Source organism: Coregonus lavaretus, assembly GCF_964263955.1.
Source record: "Coregonus lavaretus genome assembly, chromosome: 11".
Taxonomy (NCBI): Eukaryota; Metazoa; Chordata; class Actinopteri; order Salmoniformes; family Salmonidae; genus Coregonus; species Coregonus lavaretus.
The window spans coordinates 12563397-12581774 of NC_139998.1; the positions used below are offsets into that span (position 1 = coordinate 12563397).

Here is an 18378-nt window from a genome sequence, read left to right on the forward strand (position 1 = left end):
AATCTACGCACAATACCCCATAATGACAAAGCGAAAACAGATTTTTATAAGTTTTTCCAAATGTATTACAAATAAAAAACATACCTTATTTACATAAGTATTCAGACCCTTTGCAATGAGACTTGAAATTGAGCTCAGGTGCATCCTGTTTCCATTGATCATCCTTGAGATGTTTCTACAACTTGATTGGAGTCCAGCTGTGGTAAGTTCAATTGATTGGACATGATTTGGAAAGGCACAGACCTGTCTATATAAGGTCCCACAGTTGACAGTGCATGCCAGAGCAAAAACCAAGCCATGAGGTCGAAGGAATTGTCCGTAGAGCTCCGAGACAGGATTGTGTCGAGGCACAGATCTGGGGAAGGGTACCAAAACATTTCTTCAGCATTGAACGTCCCCAAGAACCCAGTGGCTTCCATCATTCTTAAATGGAAGAAGTTTGGAACCACCAAGACTCTTCCTAGAGCTGGCCGCCCGGCCAAACTGAGCAATTGGGGGAGAAAGGCCTTGGTCAGGGAGGTGACCAAGAACCCGATGGTCACTCTGACAGAGCTCCAGAGTTCCTCTGTGGAGATGGGAGAACCTTCCAGAAGGACAACCATCTCTGCAGCACTCCACCAATCAGGCCTTTATGTTTGAGTGGTCAGACGGAAACCACTCCTCAGTAAAAGACACATGACAGCCCGATTGGAGTTTGCCAAAAGGCATCTAAAGACTCTCAGACCATGAGAAACAAGATTCTTTGGTCTGATGAAACCAAGATTGAACTCTTTGGCCTGAATTCCAAGCGTCACGTCTGGAGGAAACCTGGCACCATCCCTACGGTGAAGCATGGTGCGGCAGCATCATGCTGAGGAGATATTTTTCAGTGGCAGGGACTGGGAGACTAGTCAGGATTGAGGGAAAGATGAACGGAGCAAAGTACAAAAAGATCCTTGATGAAAACCTGCTCCAGAGCGCTCAGGACCTCAGACTGGGGCGAAGGTTCACCTTCCAGCAGGACAACGACCCTAAGCACACAGCCAAGACAACACAGGAGTGGCTTCGGGACAAGTCTCTGAATGTCCTTGAGTTGCCCAGCCAGAGCCCGGACTTGAAACCGATCTAACATCTCTGGAGAGACCTGAAAATAGCTGTGCAGCGACGCTCCTCATCCAACCTGACAGAGCTTGAGAGGATCTGCAGAGAAGAATGGGAGAAACTCCCCAAATACAGGTCTGCCAAGATTGTAGCGTCATACTTAAGAAGACTCAAGGCTGTAATCGCTGCCATAGGTGCGTCAACAAAGTACTGAGTAAAGGGTCTGAATACTTATGTAAATGCGATATTTCAGTTTTATATTTTAATACTTCTGCAAAAATTTCTAAAAACCTGTTTTTGTTTTGTCATTATGGGGTATTGTGTGTAGATTGATGAGGGATAAAAACAATTTAATCAATTTTAGAATAAGACTTTAATGTAACAGAATGTGGAAAAAATCAAGGGCAGGTCTGAATACTTTCCGAATGCACTGTATCTGTAATTTCAAACACAGATTCAACCACAAAGACCAAGGAGGCTTTCCAATGCCTCGCAAAGAAGGACACCTATTGGTAGATGGATAAAAATATAAAAAGCAGACATTCAATATCCCTTTGGTCATGGAGAAGTTATTAATTACATTTTGGATGGTGTATCAATACACCCAGTCACTACAAAGATACAGGCATCCTTCCCAACTCAGTTGCCGGAGAGGAAGGAAACCACTCAGGGATTTCACCATGAGACCAATGGTGACTTGAAAACAGATAGAGTTTAATGGCTGTGACAGGAGAAAACCGAGAATGTAGTTACTCCAGTTAATTTACAGAGTGAAAAGAAGGAAGCCTAAAACATCCCTGCTGCAGTGTGTGCAAACCTGGTCAAGACCTACAGGAAACGTATGATCTCTGTAATTGCAAACAAAGGTTTCTGTACCAAATATTAAGTTCTGCTTTTCTGATGTATCAAATACTTATGTCATGCAATAAAATGCAAATTAATTACTTAAAAATCATACAATGTGATTTTCTGGATTTTTGTTTTAGATTCCGTCTCTCACAGTTGGAGTGTACCTATGATAAAAATTACAGACCTCTACATGCATTGTAAGTAGGAAAACCTGCAAAATCGGCAGTGTATCAAATACTTGTTCTCCCCACTGTATGTATACTGTAGCTAAGAAAGTAATACTAAGTGTATGTTGTGTAGTAAAATGTTAGTAGCCCATGTGCCTCACCCTAATAATTTGGTCCCTTTCCCCCTCATATCTTAGTCTACTGTTCTGACTTGGTGGTGCACATGTAGCCTATAGCCTGTTTTAGAGTAATGTCATCTAATATTGTAATAGCTTTCATTTTCTGCTTATATTCCCCCTTTTATTTATCCTACGAATAGTCAGATCAACTGAAAACTAAAATAGCAGTGCAGAGATGTATTATAGGTAATGAATGTGTAGGGGACTTCTGAAATTCTACAGACTTTGTGGTGCGATCAGCATAACCCAAATCCAGAGTTCAAATCCCAGGTGGGGTCATATGGAAAAGACAGGATTAAGTGATCATGTCAAATGTAATCATATTGTCGTTGATTTAAGATTTTTACACTATTTTAGCTGAACAGCGTACCACTTACCTTAAAACCCACATACCATTTCATTACTTGACTTATAATGGTTTGGAACACCTGGGACCATCACGTGACAAAAACCTCCATGACACAACGTCCTAAGAATGTTCAGGGGCCCATGACACAATGTCCTAAAAACGTCTCGGGGCAAACCGGGACATTTTAAAAGGTCCCTTGGGACCATCACGCGACATCCTAAGGACTAGTAAAATGAAAGTCCTGAGAACGTCCTAAAAAGGTCCTGACATTGTCTAGTCCCTGAGGACTAAGGTCCCCCAGAGAACGTTCCCTTGGGACCATTACGCGACGTTCTCAGAAAATCAGAGGAATAACGTCATGCCAAAACCCTTAAGGGACCTAATGGAAACGTTGCTGGATGTCCTTAGGACGGCCTCTGTTTGCTGGGGAAAACCGTGAGATTTTGAAGGACCTTATTAGAGTAAAATGCTACCTAGGGAAACAAGAATTTGCATTTTGTGGTAATGATGCGAGTACAAGGTCATGTAATCTTGGCAACTATATATAGTTATTGGATACCTTTGCTGAAAGGTTAGCTAGACACTTGGGAGACTTCCACTCTGTTTTCGGGTAAATCAAACAGAATACAGTTTGATTTCATTGAAGCAGTCAGTGATGTGATTCGAAACGACATTGAAGATGAGATTAATGCAAACCCATTTGTTGCAGTAGAAGTAGATGAGACAACAGATACTACAAACAAAGGCCAGATCTTTGTGATTTTGCATTGTGGCTAAAAGCGAAGTCAAGTAGTTGTTTTTGGGATGATGATGTGTGCGATGACAAACAAGCTGCGGCCTTGGTGGATTATGTATTGGGAGTGTTGGGGGAAGTACAACTGCACCATCCTAGGCCCTCATGTCAATTGAGACTTTTCAAACTCAAAAGGAATAAAGACGTCAACACTGTCACCGAGAGGTTTACCCTGATGTACATCATTTACAAGTAAAAGTAGGCCTACATTTTTTTTTTTGTGTTAGGCTACTGTTGAATGAACAAGATAATAGTGCTGCTGTCCATTCAGCACCACGGAGTTAACCTGTAGGATATCATATAAGCAAAATATTTTCATTTGTAGCTTACTTCCTCATTTTCGCATTGCCTATACTTTAGTGGCTTTAATATGTGCATTTCCTAAAGCGGTCTAGCTGTATGGTTTGGATTTCCGGACAACATCCCAATGATGCATTTGATTTATCAAGCTAGAATTTTGTTTTGTTGAGACACTTCTTTTAAGTTTTGAACTGCATTTGTCAGTCATTTCGATTGTTGATATGGAAATTTCGTTAGAAGCTTATTTATTATATATGTGTGTAATATTTCACAGTTTTATTGTGTGTGTTTGTGTTTACGTGTGCATTGGAAGAATTGTAAATCCATTGTGAAAGGCTATGGAGTTTGCGTTGCAAATTATTCAGATGAAATGTGTCTATTGGTATTTTAGTGCCACCTGTCAGTTATAACTGTGGATGCTATGGCTGAGCTGAGTTGAGCAGTGTGTCATTTTGTCCGATTATATGAAATATGCCGCCATCGGAGGCTATCGCTTGTGTATCTTGGCTACATCGGTATTTATAGTTGGTGGAAATATTTGTCGATTTCTGTTAATAGCCTATTTCACTCTGGTTGTATGGTGAACTTGGGCTTCATCAAGGTTTATTTGTGAGTAAATCTGGCTTCGATAATAACCAGTGCTTACCCAGCCACCAACTTCACCGCACATCACTGATGTAGGCCAAGTTTCAAGTAGTTATCGAATATGAAGTCCATGTATCAAGTGTTTAATGTATAAATCAAGGTAGTTTCAATCAGCCTTTCATGCCACAGGCTCCTTCAAAGCCCAATCAGTTTTACTTTCATCTTTCCATACAAATAATAACATGGTACTGCACTAGTCTGAAAATCTGACAACACAACACACAAATCTATATCTCAGCGTTCAGTTGTTCACATTACATGGTTGCAAAATGTGTTATTTTTTATTCATTTTTTTTACAATTGGCCACTGAGACATACAGTTGCGGCCAAATATATTAGCACCCTTGCACTTTTCTTAAATAATTCCCTATTTCTTCTCAAATAAGTTGACATTTAAAAAAACTTTTGGTCAACTTATTGGATTTTCAATATTGTAGAACCAATTTTATTTTTGTAAACATAAGTTTACAATTTTAATGTAGAAAACAAAGACAAATGGCATGGACAAAATGATTGGCACCCCGGAGCTAGTACTTGGTTGCACAGCCTTTGGCCAATATAACTGCAGACAAACGCTTCTTGTAGCCATCAATAAGCTTTCTGCACCTTTCTATTGGCAATTTGGCCCACTTTTCAGCAGCAAACTGCTCTAATTATTCAATATTTGATGGGTGCCCTGTACCAACTGCTCGCCATAGGTTTTGGATGTAATTCAGATCTGGACTTTTTGCTGGCCAAGGTCCCCAGTACCAGAGGCAGCAAAACAACACCACAGCATTATCAAACCTCCATTATTTTTCATTGTAGGGAGGGTGTTCTTTTCATTGAACGCTTCATTTGGAGGCCAGTAAACAGAGCGCTGATCTGTATTGCCAAAGAGCTCTAATTTTGTTTCAATGGTCCACAGAACATTTCCCCCAGGATTTAGCCTTGTTTAGGTGGGTTTCTGAGAAGTTCAATCAATCAGGCTTACTTGTGTCTCCTTCAGCAGTGGGGTCTTCCTATGTTTACCAACGACTAAAATCAATTATGGAGGAGGTTCGATGATGCTGTGGGGTTGCTTTGCTGCCTCTGGTACTGGGCGCCTTGAATGTGTGCAAGACATGAAATCAGCAGATTATCAAGGTGTTTTGGAGTGCAATGTTCAACCCAGTGTCCAAAACCTGTCTTCCACAGTAGGACAACAACACACATATAAATCACCCTGGACTGTTCTGGAGTGGCCAGTGAAGAGTCCAGATCTGAATCACATCCATAACCTATGGCGAGAGGTGAAAATAGTAGAAATGTGCAGCAAGCTCATGATGGCTACAAGAAGCATTTCTTGGCAGTTACCTTGGACAAAGGCTGTGCAACCAAGTACTAGCTCCGGGGTGCCGATTGTATCCATGCCATTTGTCTTTATGTTTTAAATAAAATGTTAAACTTACATTTACAAAAATGTAATTGGTTCTGCAATGTTGAAAATCCAATAACAAGGTTTGGAAACCAAACTTTCTTTTTCTATTTCAACTTACTGTAGAAGAAATAGGCAATTATTTAAGAAAAGTGCAAGGGTGCCAATATATTTGGCCGCAACTGTATGGGTAATGAGTATCTGATCCATTGACATGTTCAGCTTCTCAACAACAAAGAGATGTCATAACTGTGCCACATCAGAGGACTATGACATTTTCACATGTACTGTATGATAGAGAGAGAGAGTGTGTAGGTAGGTACAGTATGTATACAGCCATGAGCAGGCCTCTCCTCAGTCCTCCTCCTCTGTTGTGTCCCCGTGCCAGTTCAACAAGGGCTTCCGCTCAGGGGGGAGGGACGGCTCGATCCTCTGCCACCGATTGGGCGGCCAGATGATGTGGGAGGCACGGCCATGGACCAACCCCAGAGACACCTGCGGAGGGGAAGAGGGAGGAGAAGACCCTGGTCAAAGAACTATCATACTATCGCTCATTCTAAATGATCATTAGAATAAAGGGGCAGTTCCATGGCGTTAATGACATGTCTGCAGAAGGCTTGATGGCGGAAACGTGTCCATTGTGAATAGTGCTGCCCGTCTTTTTCAAGACAAATTTAACATGGAAACTCTGATACTACAAAAAATGTGTAAGGAAAATTGTGTTTTATTTTTTAAGATGGAATTGATTTAATTATTATTTTAGTTGTATTGTCATGACAGCAGTTAAATAGACTTTAATATGTGAACCGTTAAGCTAATTAAAACCAACAAATGATGTTGGACCGACTGCAAAATATTTGGTTTGTTATTATTTTCCCTGACAATCATGTCTATGTCAATTAAGCGGTTAGCACAAAACACACTGACCATTGTCAACTGCTATTAATGATGCCTATCTTTCAAAAGGCCTGTTATTTACAAACGAGAAACACAATAATTATTCTGTTCTTCTTGAAGGTAAGGCTGAGTTTGGCTCATGCGTAGGAAATGGCACCCTATTCCCTAAATAGCACTCTACCATATAGAGAATAGGGTGCCTTTTTAGACGCCGATAGAGAAGGAAGCCTTTCTGATTGGCTCCCTTGGTAATGCATGTCCTGGGGGGTGATATCAACACCACATAGGCCTCTGGCCATGGCTAATTGAAAAAACATTTAAAACTACCAAAACAATACCTTAATTAATTCTGGCATGTCAAGATTAAAATAGAATGAAATGAATGGATTAATTTATTCTTCTTCTCTACTTCAATTGAACTACACTAGTTCCTGGCTGATAAGTACATGTGGAAACAAATCATATTAAATAGATTAAGTAATAATCCCTTAAAAATATATTTGGTCCATGCTTCATTCCCGGGTTTTGGCACCGAAAAATAAATACATTTGGTCAGGATTTCCAAATATATTGTACTAGCAGACATAATATACAGCAGACAGAAGATCCAGTACAGTGCCATTCCATTATACATTCCATTACAGAACATTCCTTCAATAATCCCCTAATACACTGAACAGAAATATAAACGCAACATGTAAAGTGTCGGTCCCATGTTTCATCCCATACATTTTCCATACGCACAAAAAGCTTATTTCTTTCAAATTTTGTGCACAAATTTGTTTACATCCCCGTTAGTGAGCATTTCTCCTTTGCCAAGATAATCCATCCACCTGACAGGTGTGGCATATCAAGAAGGTGATTAAACAGCATGATCATTACACAGATGCACCTTGTGCTGGGGACAATAAAAGGCCACTCTAAAATGTGAAGTTTTGTCACACAACACAATGCCACAGCTGTCTCAAGATTTGAAGGAGCATGCAATTGGCATGCTGACTGCAGGAATGTCCACCAGAGCTGTTGCCAGAGAATTGAATGTTAATTTCTCTACCATGAGCCACCTCCGACGTCGTTTTAGAGAATTTGGCAGTACGCCCAACCAGCCTCACAACTGCAGACCACGTGTAACCACGCCAGCCCAGGACCTCCATATCCGGCTTCTTCACCTGCGGGATAGTCTGAGACCAGCCACCTGGACAGCTGATGAAACTGTGGGTTTGCACAACCGAATAATTTCTGCACAAACTGTCAGAAACCGTCTCAGTGAAACTCATCTGCGTGCTCGTCGTCCTCACCAGGGTCTTGACCTGACTGCAGTTCGGTGTCGTAACCGACTTCAGTGGGCAAATGCTCACCTTCGATGGCCACTGGCACGCTGGAGAAGTATGCTCTTCACGGATGAATCCCGGTTTCAACTGTACTGGGCAGATGGCAGACCGTGTGTATTGCGTTGTGTGGGCGAGTGGTTTGCTGATGTCAACGTTGTGAACAGAGTGCCCCATGGTGGCGGTGGGGTTATGGTATGGACAGGCATAAGCTACGGACAACGAACACAATTGCATTTTATCGATGGCAATTTAAAATTCACAGAGATACCGTGGCGAGATCCTGACGCCCATTGTCTTGCCATTCATCCGCTGCCATCACCTCGTTTCAGCATGATAATACACGGCCACATGTCGCAAGGATCTGTACACAATTCCTGGAAGCTGAAAATGTCCCATTTCTTCCATGGCCTACATACTCACCAGACATGTCACCCATTGAGCATGTTTGGGATGCTCTGGATCGACGTGTACAACAGTGTGTTCCAGCACCCGTAATGATTCAACATCTTCGCACAGCCATTGAAGAGGAGTGGGACAACATTCCACAAGCCACAATCAACAGCCTGATCAACTCTATGCGAAGGAGATGTGTCGCAATACATGAGGCAAATGGTGGTCACACCAGATACTGACTTTTTTCTAAACCACACCCCTACCTTTTTCTAAGGTATGTGTGACCAGCAAATGCATATCTGTATTCCCTGTCATGTGAGATCCATAGATTTGGGCCTAATGAATTTATTTCAATTGATTGATTCCTTATATGAACTGTAATAGTAAAATCTTCAGAATTGTTGCATGTTGCGTTTATATTTTTGTTCAGTGTATATCAAGCCATCTCCGCTGCAGCAGCACATTGTGAGAGGAGAGCTTTAGAGTTGAGCCCTGGCCTGGGGATCAGAGTGTAATTTCCCCTCACAGCCAGCATAAACACTTCAATTCCACAGAGGAGAGGGGGGAGGGGGGCAAGAGGAGATAGAGGCTGCGTCCCAAATGGCACCCAGCCAGAGACTGTGAAGGGGATCTCCCTTCCATCACCCTGCAGGGCTGCTGCTGCGCTGGGTGGAACTAGGGCTGTGACTGTAACTGAATAACCTTGTAACTGATGGTTATGGATGAAGACAATCATGAAAATAAAATAACTGTCAAAACCATTTAAATAGGCCTACATTCATTTTATTGTAGATAAACTTTCCCTAATAGCGGGAGTGTTTACTAATGATTACAAGCAATTGTTTTGCTAACTTAGTCTGTCTATTAAACTTTCTACATCGCCTCCTCTTTCCAACTGTCCTTTGATGCTTGAGCAGCTAATCCACTAGATGCACTGGGGTGTAGTCCGCTATAGGCTATGGCACTTCAGTAAAAACGTTATTTTATACAATGCATGTTTTCATTGCTTGCTAGTAAATAAATACATCGGTCTTCTTTAAAAAAGATTGGATGTGTCTGACTATTCATTCATTATGTATTAACAGCAGTTGACAAGGTTGTTCTGGCTCTGAGGCCTATAATGCACTAATGTCAAATGGACAATCCTCTCGAACCTGGCATGGTATAATTTGATACAGAATGTATACACTAATCAACACTGATCAGGCCCAGCCGATATGCCACTCTAGGCAATACAACAAAAATTGCCGCCCTCCTATCTCTGCAAAGTAAAACAGTAGCCTAGGCTATATAGTTTATTCCGCAATGGACTTTTATGAATGCCCATGTCGTAACCTACCATTTGTAAAACAGGCAATTTACCATTAATCCCTGTAATTTGGTTACATTAATTTCTCTTAATGCATGTATTAATTACAGTCATATACCATTCTCGGAGTGGAAACATTTTTTGCGGAGTTCATAACCTGCTACAGAAACAAGTCTTGGTTTATTTCATACCATCATTTACACACTCCATGTGAGCAATGTGCATGTGTTTCTCCCTCAGAAGACTGAAAAAATGTGCCATGGGTCCTCAGATCCTCAAAATGTTATACAGCTGCACCATCGAGAGCATCCTGACTGGTCGCATCACTGCCTGGTATGGCAACTGCTCGGCCTCCGACCGCAAGGCATTACAGAGGGTCGTGCGTACGGCCCAGTACAAGCTTCCTGCCATCCAGGACCTCTATACCAGGGGGTGTCAGAGGAAGGCTCTAAAAATTATCAAAGATTGTTGGTTAAGGGCTTGTAAGTAAGCATTTCACTGTAATGTCTACACCTGTTGTATTCGGTGCATGTGGCAAATAACATTTTATTGTCTGGTTTTTCGGGGGGTTGACTTAAAACTGTCTGTCTGTGTGTGTGTCTGTCTGTGTGTGTGTGTGTGTGTGTGTGTCTGTGAGAGAGAGAGAGAGAGAGAGAGAGAGAGAGAGAGAGAGAGAGAGAGAGAGAGAGAGAGAGAGAGAGAGAGAGAGAGAGAGAGAGAGAGAGAGAGAGAGAGAGAGAGAGAGAGAGAGAGAGAGGAGACTTTGAGTCTTTCTTTAATGGTACATCCTCATCTAATTAAAACCTCACCCCTTCCCCCACCCCTTTAAATAAAGTAAAAACATTACCAATATCCCCTGTACTGCATACTCACCTTTTCCTCTACCCCATTAACCCAAACCTCGCCCACTCTACAACCGTATATCCAGACCATCTTCCTCAGCTATACAGACAGCCCCCCCAACACAACATATTTCTTGAAACATCTCCACACTTTTTATCATTTTATAAAACTCAAATTCCACCCTAAGGCGCGCAGAGAGCATCCCATTAAATAATAGTAAAGGGTCTGTTATCACCCCACCTTTGACCCTGTTCCTCCTTGTTAGCCAAATAGCTAACTTTGACTGAGCAAACAGAAAATTCAACAACACACATTTTTCCTTTTCCTTATTTGAATACCTGTACCCCATTATAAACATCCCGACAGTAAAACCCACCCCCAACCTCTCACACAGACATTCCAACTGAGACATTAAAGGCATTAACCTGGCGCACACAGAAAACACATGAATCACAGTTTCACTCATGACACAGAAAGGACACCCCTGTCTGACTCCCGGTTCAACCCGTGCTAACCAGCTGTTAGTGGCCAGGGCCATGTAGAACCCTCCACTGGAGGTCCCCTGACCTCTTTGGCACTGGGAGTTTGTAAAGCCCCCTCCATCTAAAACCCACCATACTCTCCGCTCCACATGCCCCCTGCCACTGATGTGCCTTCACTCCTGTTAGGATCCTAATGTTCCTTACCTTAATGCAGAGGTTGTAGAGGGCTTTACCTCTCACCCCCTCAAACTCCCCCAGGCTCGGAGTGTTAAAATCTAACAAGTCCTCCAGACCCCCTTGCCAGTCCCCAGTCTCTGCCGTCACGTGCAGTGGTGTAAACATTGGTGGCCCCTCCCCCTTTGGCTGCTCAAACACCCTCCTTACCGGCTCGGACAGTGCCTCCTGGACTTCCCCCAGGAATCTCTCCAGCAGCCTAAGAGATGTTAGTCCTGTTTGTTTTGCTAGGACTTCTGGGGTTTTCCATCCATCCTCTCCCAGCAGTCGCAGGTCACCCAGCCTTAGTAATCCCGCTGCCATCAGTCGCCTCTTCAGGGTGGCTGACTGAACCGATCCTTTTACGGACATATACAACACTGCCGCCCTCAGCCAGTGATGGCCCGACCAGAAGAAATCCACCAGCTTGCGTTGCAGGTCTGCGAGCAGCCCGGCGGGGGGTTGAGGACAGCCAGTTTATGCCACAGGGAAGATGCCACCAGGTTGTTGATTATCAGCACCCTCCCTCTATGACACTTGGGACAGGAGCCACCTCCACCTGGCCAGTCTTGACACCACTGCCTGTGACAGCCCCTCCCAGTTCTTCCTGACCCACCTCTCCGAGCCCAGGTACACCCCCAATATTTTAAGCCCTTCACAACCCCAATGCAACCCCCCTGGAAGCAGAGGGGCCCTATCCCCCCATGCTCTTTCCCCAGTTTACCTTAGCTGACGAAGCTCCCTCGTACACCTTCAGACTATTCTCTAGTGCCTGCATATCCTGACCATCCCTGACCATCACAGAAACGTCATCTGCATACGCTGACACTGCTATGCCTGTCCAGCACACTCCCTTCAGTCTCCTGCGTAGCAGGCCCAAAAAAGGTTCAATGGCTAGTGTATATAACTGCCCTGATAGAGGGCATCCTTGTCTAATGCCCCGCCTCACCCAGACTGGCCTACTGAGCCCCCCTCCCACCTTAACCATACATGATGCCCCAGCATACAACATCTTCACATAGGCCAAAAACCTTTCCCCAAACCCAAACACAGACATCACATTAAACAGATACTCATGGTCCACTCTATCAAAAGCCTTCTCTTGATCTAAAGAGACCAGACCAAAGCTCACATTAGAACTTCTCGACAAGTCCAACATGTCCCTGATTAAGAACAAGTTGTCCGTGATTAAGCGTCCTGGTATGCAATATGTCTGGTCCTTGTGTACTATAGAGTCCAGATGGGACTTTAGTCTGTTAGCGAGGACCTTGGCAAATATCTTGTAGTCCGCACAGAGCAATGCCACAGGCCTCCAGTTCTTAAGTTCACACAAGTCCCCTTTTTTGGGCAGGAGAGTCAGAGCCGCCCGACGGCAGCTCATCGGCAACTCTCCTACCCCGACGCATTCACGCAACACGCGAAAGAAGTCCAGTCCAATTACCACTGGGAGTCCATCGACCCCCGGTGCACGGCCGGGGGACATCTGGGTTACGGCCTCTGCCAGTTTATGGGACAACAGGGGAATGTCCATTTCATCCCTTTGTACCAGAGAGAGCTAAGGGAGTTCGGCAAACAAAACCTGAGCACACATAGGATCACACAGTTCTGCCTTATACAATTCAGTATAAAACTCCACAGTCCGCTCCCGCATCTCCCCCACCACAGAGGTCACCCGCCCATCCGAAAGCCGTAGACAATGCATACCCTTGGCTTCACCGCTCTGTCTTTCCAAACCAAAGAAGAAGGAGCTGGGAGCATCCATCTCCTTGAGCATGGAGAACCTAGCTCTTACAAGTGCTCCCTTTGCTTTAACCTGGAAAAAACTGCCCAGGTCCCTACGTAGTTCAGCTAGATTAACCTGGAGGCCTACATTGCCTTGCCCCACCAGCTCTACCTCCATCTCACTAATACTACGTTCGAGTTCCCCCAATACGCTCCTAGCCTCTGAGGATGACAGAGCTGTATACTGTTGGCAGAAAAGCCGAATTTGGACTTTTCTCACATCCCACCATTGACTCAGAGACTCATACTCCTCTCTTCGCTGCCCCCACCTTTCCCAAAAAGTCTGGAAACCTGAGCAAAAAGTGGCATCTTGTAAGAGCTTTACATTAAACTTCCAATAGGATGCCTGCCGAGGCCCTGGTGAAATAGACAGCCGAGCCATGGTTATGTGATGATCCGAAAAACCCACCGGGAGAATGGTAGCGCCCAACAACCTATTGCTCTGATTCCTGGACATGTACAATCGATCAAGCCGGGCTGCACTCACCCTAGCCCCAAAGACCTTCACCCACGTATATTGTCTTGTGTTGGGATGTCTAGTTCTCCAAACATCAACTAGGTCAAATTGATTAATAATGTCCCTTAACACCCCCACTGAGCCTGAATGAGGCTTCTCCCCATTTCTGTCTTTCGTAAAATCCATCGTACAGTTCCAGTCCCCGCCGACCACCAGCGTCTCCTCAGGCGCTACCTGTGAGAGTTCCTTTCTAAGACACCCAAATAGAAGCCCCCTCTCTCTCCCTGTGATGGGCGCATACACATTTATAAAGACAAAACCCCTGTTGTTAATTTCTGCCTTTACTACAAGCAGTCTACCTGTACACACCTCTTTTGAGGAGCACATTTTTACAGACAGACCCGGTACAAAAAGGACTGCCACCCCTGCACTAACATTTGTTCCATGGCTCAGCACACTTGCCCCTTTCCACCAGAGCCCCCAATCAACTTCATTCACCACATCGCTATGCGTCTCCTGCAGAAACAACACTGTTTTACATATTCACCCAACACACTCCTCTTTCCCGCATCTCTGGCACCATTAATATTAAGCGAGCCTACCCAAAGTCTCCATAAGAAGTGGGAGAAAAGCCAGCAAAGAAAGAGACCAATAGCAAAGCTCAAAAAGCTCCAGTGCCAGAAAGAAAACTTTCATCTAGACAGTGTCTGAAGGTAGACCTTTACGCACAGTTGTGACCCACTTCCTTAACCTAAACCGTTTCCTGGGTGAGAGGACACCATGCCCCTCATTTTTCATTGCATGTTGCACTGATCTTACAAACTTTCCCGGATCGCAAAAAAAAGCCTCAAGATTAACTTTTTTCCCCTTAGTCTCCTTCAGGAACCTTGACAGTTCCGTCACCGTGTACTTTGACCCCTCTGACTGACTGGCTGTCAGCTCTGGACCCATTGAGGAGGAGTCTGAAAAGAAATCCTCATCGGCTTCTTCCTCAGACTCACCTTCCTCCTCCTCATCTCCATCTCCCAACCTGACCACCTGTCCTTCCTCTCTAGTCGGGGCCTCCCCCCCAGCACCAGGCAACCTGACCACCTGCCCTTCCTCTCTAGTCGGGGCCTCCCCCCCAGCACCAGGCAAAGGTTCCTTGGTGTCTTTCATCACACCAGCCTCTGCCCTCCCACCTCCTTTCTTCTCCCCCTTTTTCCTCTTCCGCTTGACACCCTCCTCCACCCCTCCTAGTCGCTTACCCTTCCCCACTACACTCTCCTCATCAACTAACATAACCTGACTAGACCCAGCCTCATCTACACCACCATCTATAGCATGACTAGACCCAGCCTCACCTACACCACCATCCATAACCTGACTAGGCCCAGCCTCATCTACACCACCATCTATAACATGACTAGACCCAGCCTCAGCTACACCACCATCCATCACACGACTAGACCCAGCCTCATCTACACCACCACCTATAGCATGACTAGGCCCAGCCTCATCTACACCCTCATCTATAGCATGACTAGACCCAGCCCCATCTACACCACCACCTATAGCATGACTAGACCCAGCCTTAACTACACCACCATCTGTCGCATGACTAGACCCAGCCTCTGCTGCCTGCGTCTCATGGGCCCCTGCACGTTGACCTCGATTTCCCCCACTGGCGCTTGAACCCTCACCTTGTCTACGGCCTTTATGTGGGCACGCAAAGCTCTTATGCCCCAAATCCCCACACTCAAAACACCGTAGACTATCTGTGCTGGCAAAACCTGCGTAGAGCCCCTCCCCATGCCTCACTTTAAAGTGCACATTTAACTGTTGCTCATTGTTGTTCAGAAACATGAACACTTGCCTCCGGAATGAAACAACGTGCTTGACGGCATCTGCCTGAAAACCTGCCGACAGTACACGAAAACCACTAGCAAACTTACCAAAACGACTCAACACCTTCCTGATTTGATCATCCATAATAAACGGAGGCAAATTTGCAACTACCACCCTGGTCGAAGGGGTAGAAAGAGGAGAAATTGGCACCAACACATCCCTTACAAATATTCCGCTTGAAATGAGCCTACCCACCAAATTTGCCCTTTTCATGAACACAACCACAGCTTTGTTCATTCTGGACGCGGAATGTATAAATTCGGCTCCTACCTGTTCGCCGACCGCGAGCAGAACCTCCTCCACCTTAATTCCATTATCGGGAACACACCTGACTCCATGCCGTAACGACAGCGTCTCCTCCGCGCTAGGCTGCGAAGCCATCGCTCACACCTCACCGTTCAAAACCCCAGGAAACTAAACCTCTGTCCTCTTCCTCTCTAACTTTGAAAAATAAAAAACAGTGGGTACCACTAAAACAAACAGTGCATTAACCCTCCACCATAGAAAAGAGAAAACAAGGAAGGAAACAAACAAATTAGTTAGGACAAGCCCTCCACACCAAACACTCAAACTCCAAAAAACTCCCAGCATGCACTGAGAGAGAGAGAGAGAGAGAGAGAGAGAGAGAGAGACTTCGCTAAGCCCGACCCCCTTGGTTACTGTTGCAACCTCTGACAACATTTTCTCAGGAATCCCAATTCCATATTTTCAATAACCTTGCAAACATTTCTAAAAACATGTTTTCACTTTGTGATTATGGGGTATTGTGTTTAAATCTATTTAATCCATTTTGAATTCAGGCTGTAAGACAACAAAATGTGGAATAAGTCAACGGGTATGAATACTTTCTGATGATATAGAAAGACAAAAGCAAGGTGTTTTGGTGCATTTTAAAAAATCTGACACACACACAAAGGACTGGAGACTGATGCCAAGGCTTTCATAAATACACAATAAAATCCTCAAAAGACATTTCAAGGCTGTGGGAGTGAGGCGAGGTGGCCTAGAAGGCTAAACTAGCTGGTCCACTCTGTTCCCTCACACAAGAGAAATGAGTGCCAAGGCCTTGTAGACATCAGGGGTATCTGACAAATGGCTCCAGAATACCAACACTTCTCCCTTCTTCCTCAGAAGGCTTAGTTTAGGGACTGGGAGTGAGAAAAGAGCCACTAAACGTTGTCATAGGAATGGATTTGGTACACAACTCACAAGCTTATTGCTGTAGTTGGGTGGGTGATAAACACTATGCCATTTATTGACCTGATCTGGACAATGAATATGCTTGCTTTTTAGATTTTAGTTTAAATGTAATTTTAAATGCCGCTGGAAAATAATAAGACATTGAAGCCCCACAATACGATAAAGTACAATTTATTTTTGTTGTTTGTACTCCCAAAACCTGTCTACAAAGCAACTGTTGAACACCATTTCAGGCATTCAGCATATTTCAAGCTACAATACATAATCTGATTTAGGCAAAAGGTATGACTGTGATATTTGTTTAGCTCTATCCAACCTGACAGCTCACTCAGCGACTTCATCTCACTCTGCACTTTATGCTGCACCTGGCTCTCCAGGGAGCGTGTGTGTGAGTGAATGAGAGAAGTGCTTTACTGAGAGGCATGTTTATTCACTTCCTAGCGAGAAATATACTTACATTTAGGAGCAAAACAAGGTTCAGTGCACCCATTTAAAATTAAGTCAACACAACAGAAAATGTGAACATTTCTTCCTCTTTGGTTGTTCTTCCACCACAAAATGGACTAATTTAAATTTTACAAGGAGGACACATATTTTAGTAACAAAGAACCTTTCACGTCGGTGGAACACACCTTTAGTGAAATGTAATCAAGACAGGATTTACATTTCACAAAATATATTTTTTTTTATGCCTTCAGAAAGTAGGTCACACCCCTTGACTTTTTCCACATTTTGTTGTGTTACAGCCTGAATTTAAAATGTATTCAATTGAGATTGTTTTGTCACAAGCCTACACACAATACCCCATAATGACAAAGTGGAATGATGTTTTTAACATTTTTACAAATTAATTACAAATCAAAAGCTGAAATATCTTGAGTCAATAAGTATTCAACCCCTTTGTTATGGCAAGCCTAAATAAATTCAGGAGTAAAAATGCGTTTAACAATTTACATAATAAGTTGCATGGACTAAAATAACTACAGTGAGGGAAAAAAAGTATTTGATCCCCTGCTGATTTTGTACGTTTGCCCACTGACAAAGACATGATCAGTCTATAATTTTAATGGTAGTTTATTTGAACAGTGAGAGACAGAATAAAAACAAACAAAAAAACAGAAAAACGCATGTCAAAAATGTTATAAATTGATTTGCATTTTAATGAGGGAAATAAGTATTTGACCCCTCTGCAAAACATGACTTAGTACTTGGTGGCAAAACCCTTGTTGGCAATCACAGAGGTCAGACGTTTCTTGTAGTTGGCCACCAGGTTTGCACACATCTCAGGAGGGATTCTGTCCCACTCTTCTTTGCAGATCTTCTCCAAATCATTAAGGTTTCGAGGCTGACGTTTGGAAACTCGAACCTTCAGCTCCCTCCACAGATTTTCTATGGGATTAAGGTCTGGAGACTGGCTAGGCCACTCCAGGACCTTAATGTGCTTCTTCTTGAGCCACTCCTTTGTTGCCTTGGCCGTGTGTTTTGGGTCATTGTCATGCTGGAATACCCATCACGACCCATTTTCAATGCCCTGGCTGAGGGAAGGAGGTTCTCACCCAAGATTTGACGGTACATGGCCCCGTTCATCGTCCCTTTGATGCGGTGAAGTTGTCCTGTCCCCTTAGCAGAAAAACACCCCCAAAGCATAATGTTTCCACTTCCATGTTTGACGGTGGGGATGGTGTTCTTGGGGTCATAGGCAGCGTTCCTCCTCCTCCAAACACGTTGAGTTGATGCCAAAGAGCTCCATTTTGGTCTCATCTGACCACAACACTTTCACCCAGTTCTCCTCTGAATCATTCAGATGTTCATTGGCAAACTTCAGA

At 44.0% G+C, this 18378-nt stretch overlaps 1 protein-coding gene across 2 annotated transcripts in view; it reads right to left on the reverse strand.

Annotated features, from left to right (window-relative positions):
- Nucleotides 1-4424: 4424 nt before the first annotated feature.
- LOC311137134 (mitochondrial inner membrane protease subunit 2-like) overlaps nt 4425-18378 on the reverse strand; it is a 173051-nt gene continuing 159097 nt past the window's right edge. Inside the window, exon 6 of one of the 2 annotated variants that reach the window (XM_084171476.1) lies at nt 4425-6253. In XM_084171476.1, the coding sequence (XP_084027602.1) occupies nt 6113-6253 (141 nt within the window). In that variant the 3' untranslated portion in view covers nt 4425-6112. The remainder of the gene's footprint in view (nt 6254-18378) is intronic. The other variant, XR_014613917.1, reaches the window with a different exon arrangement.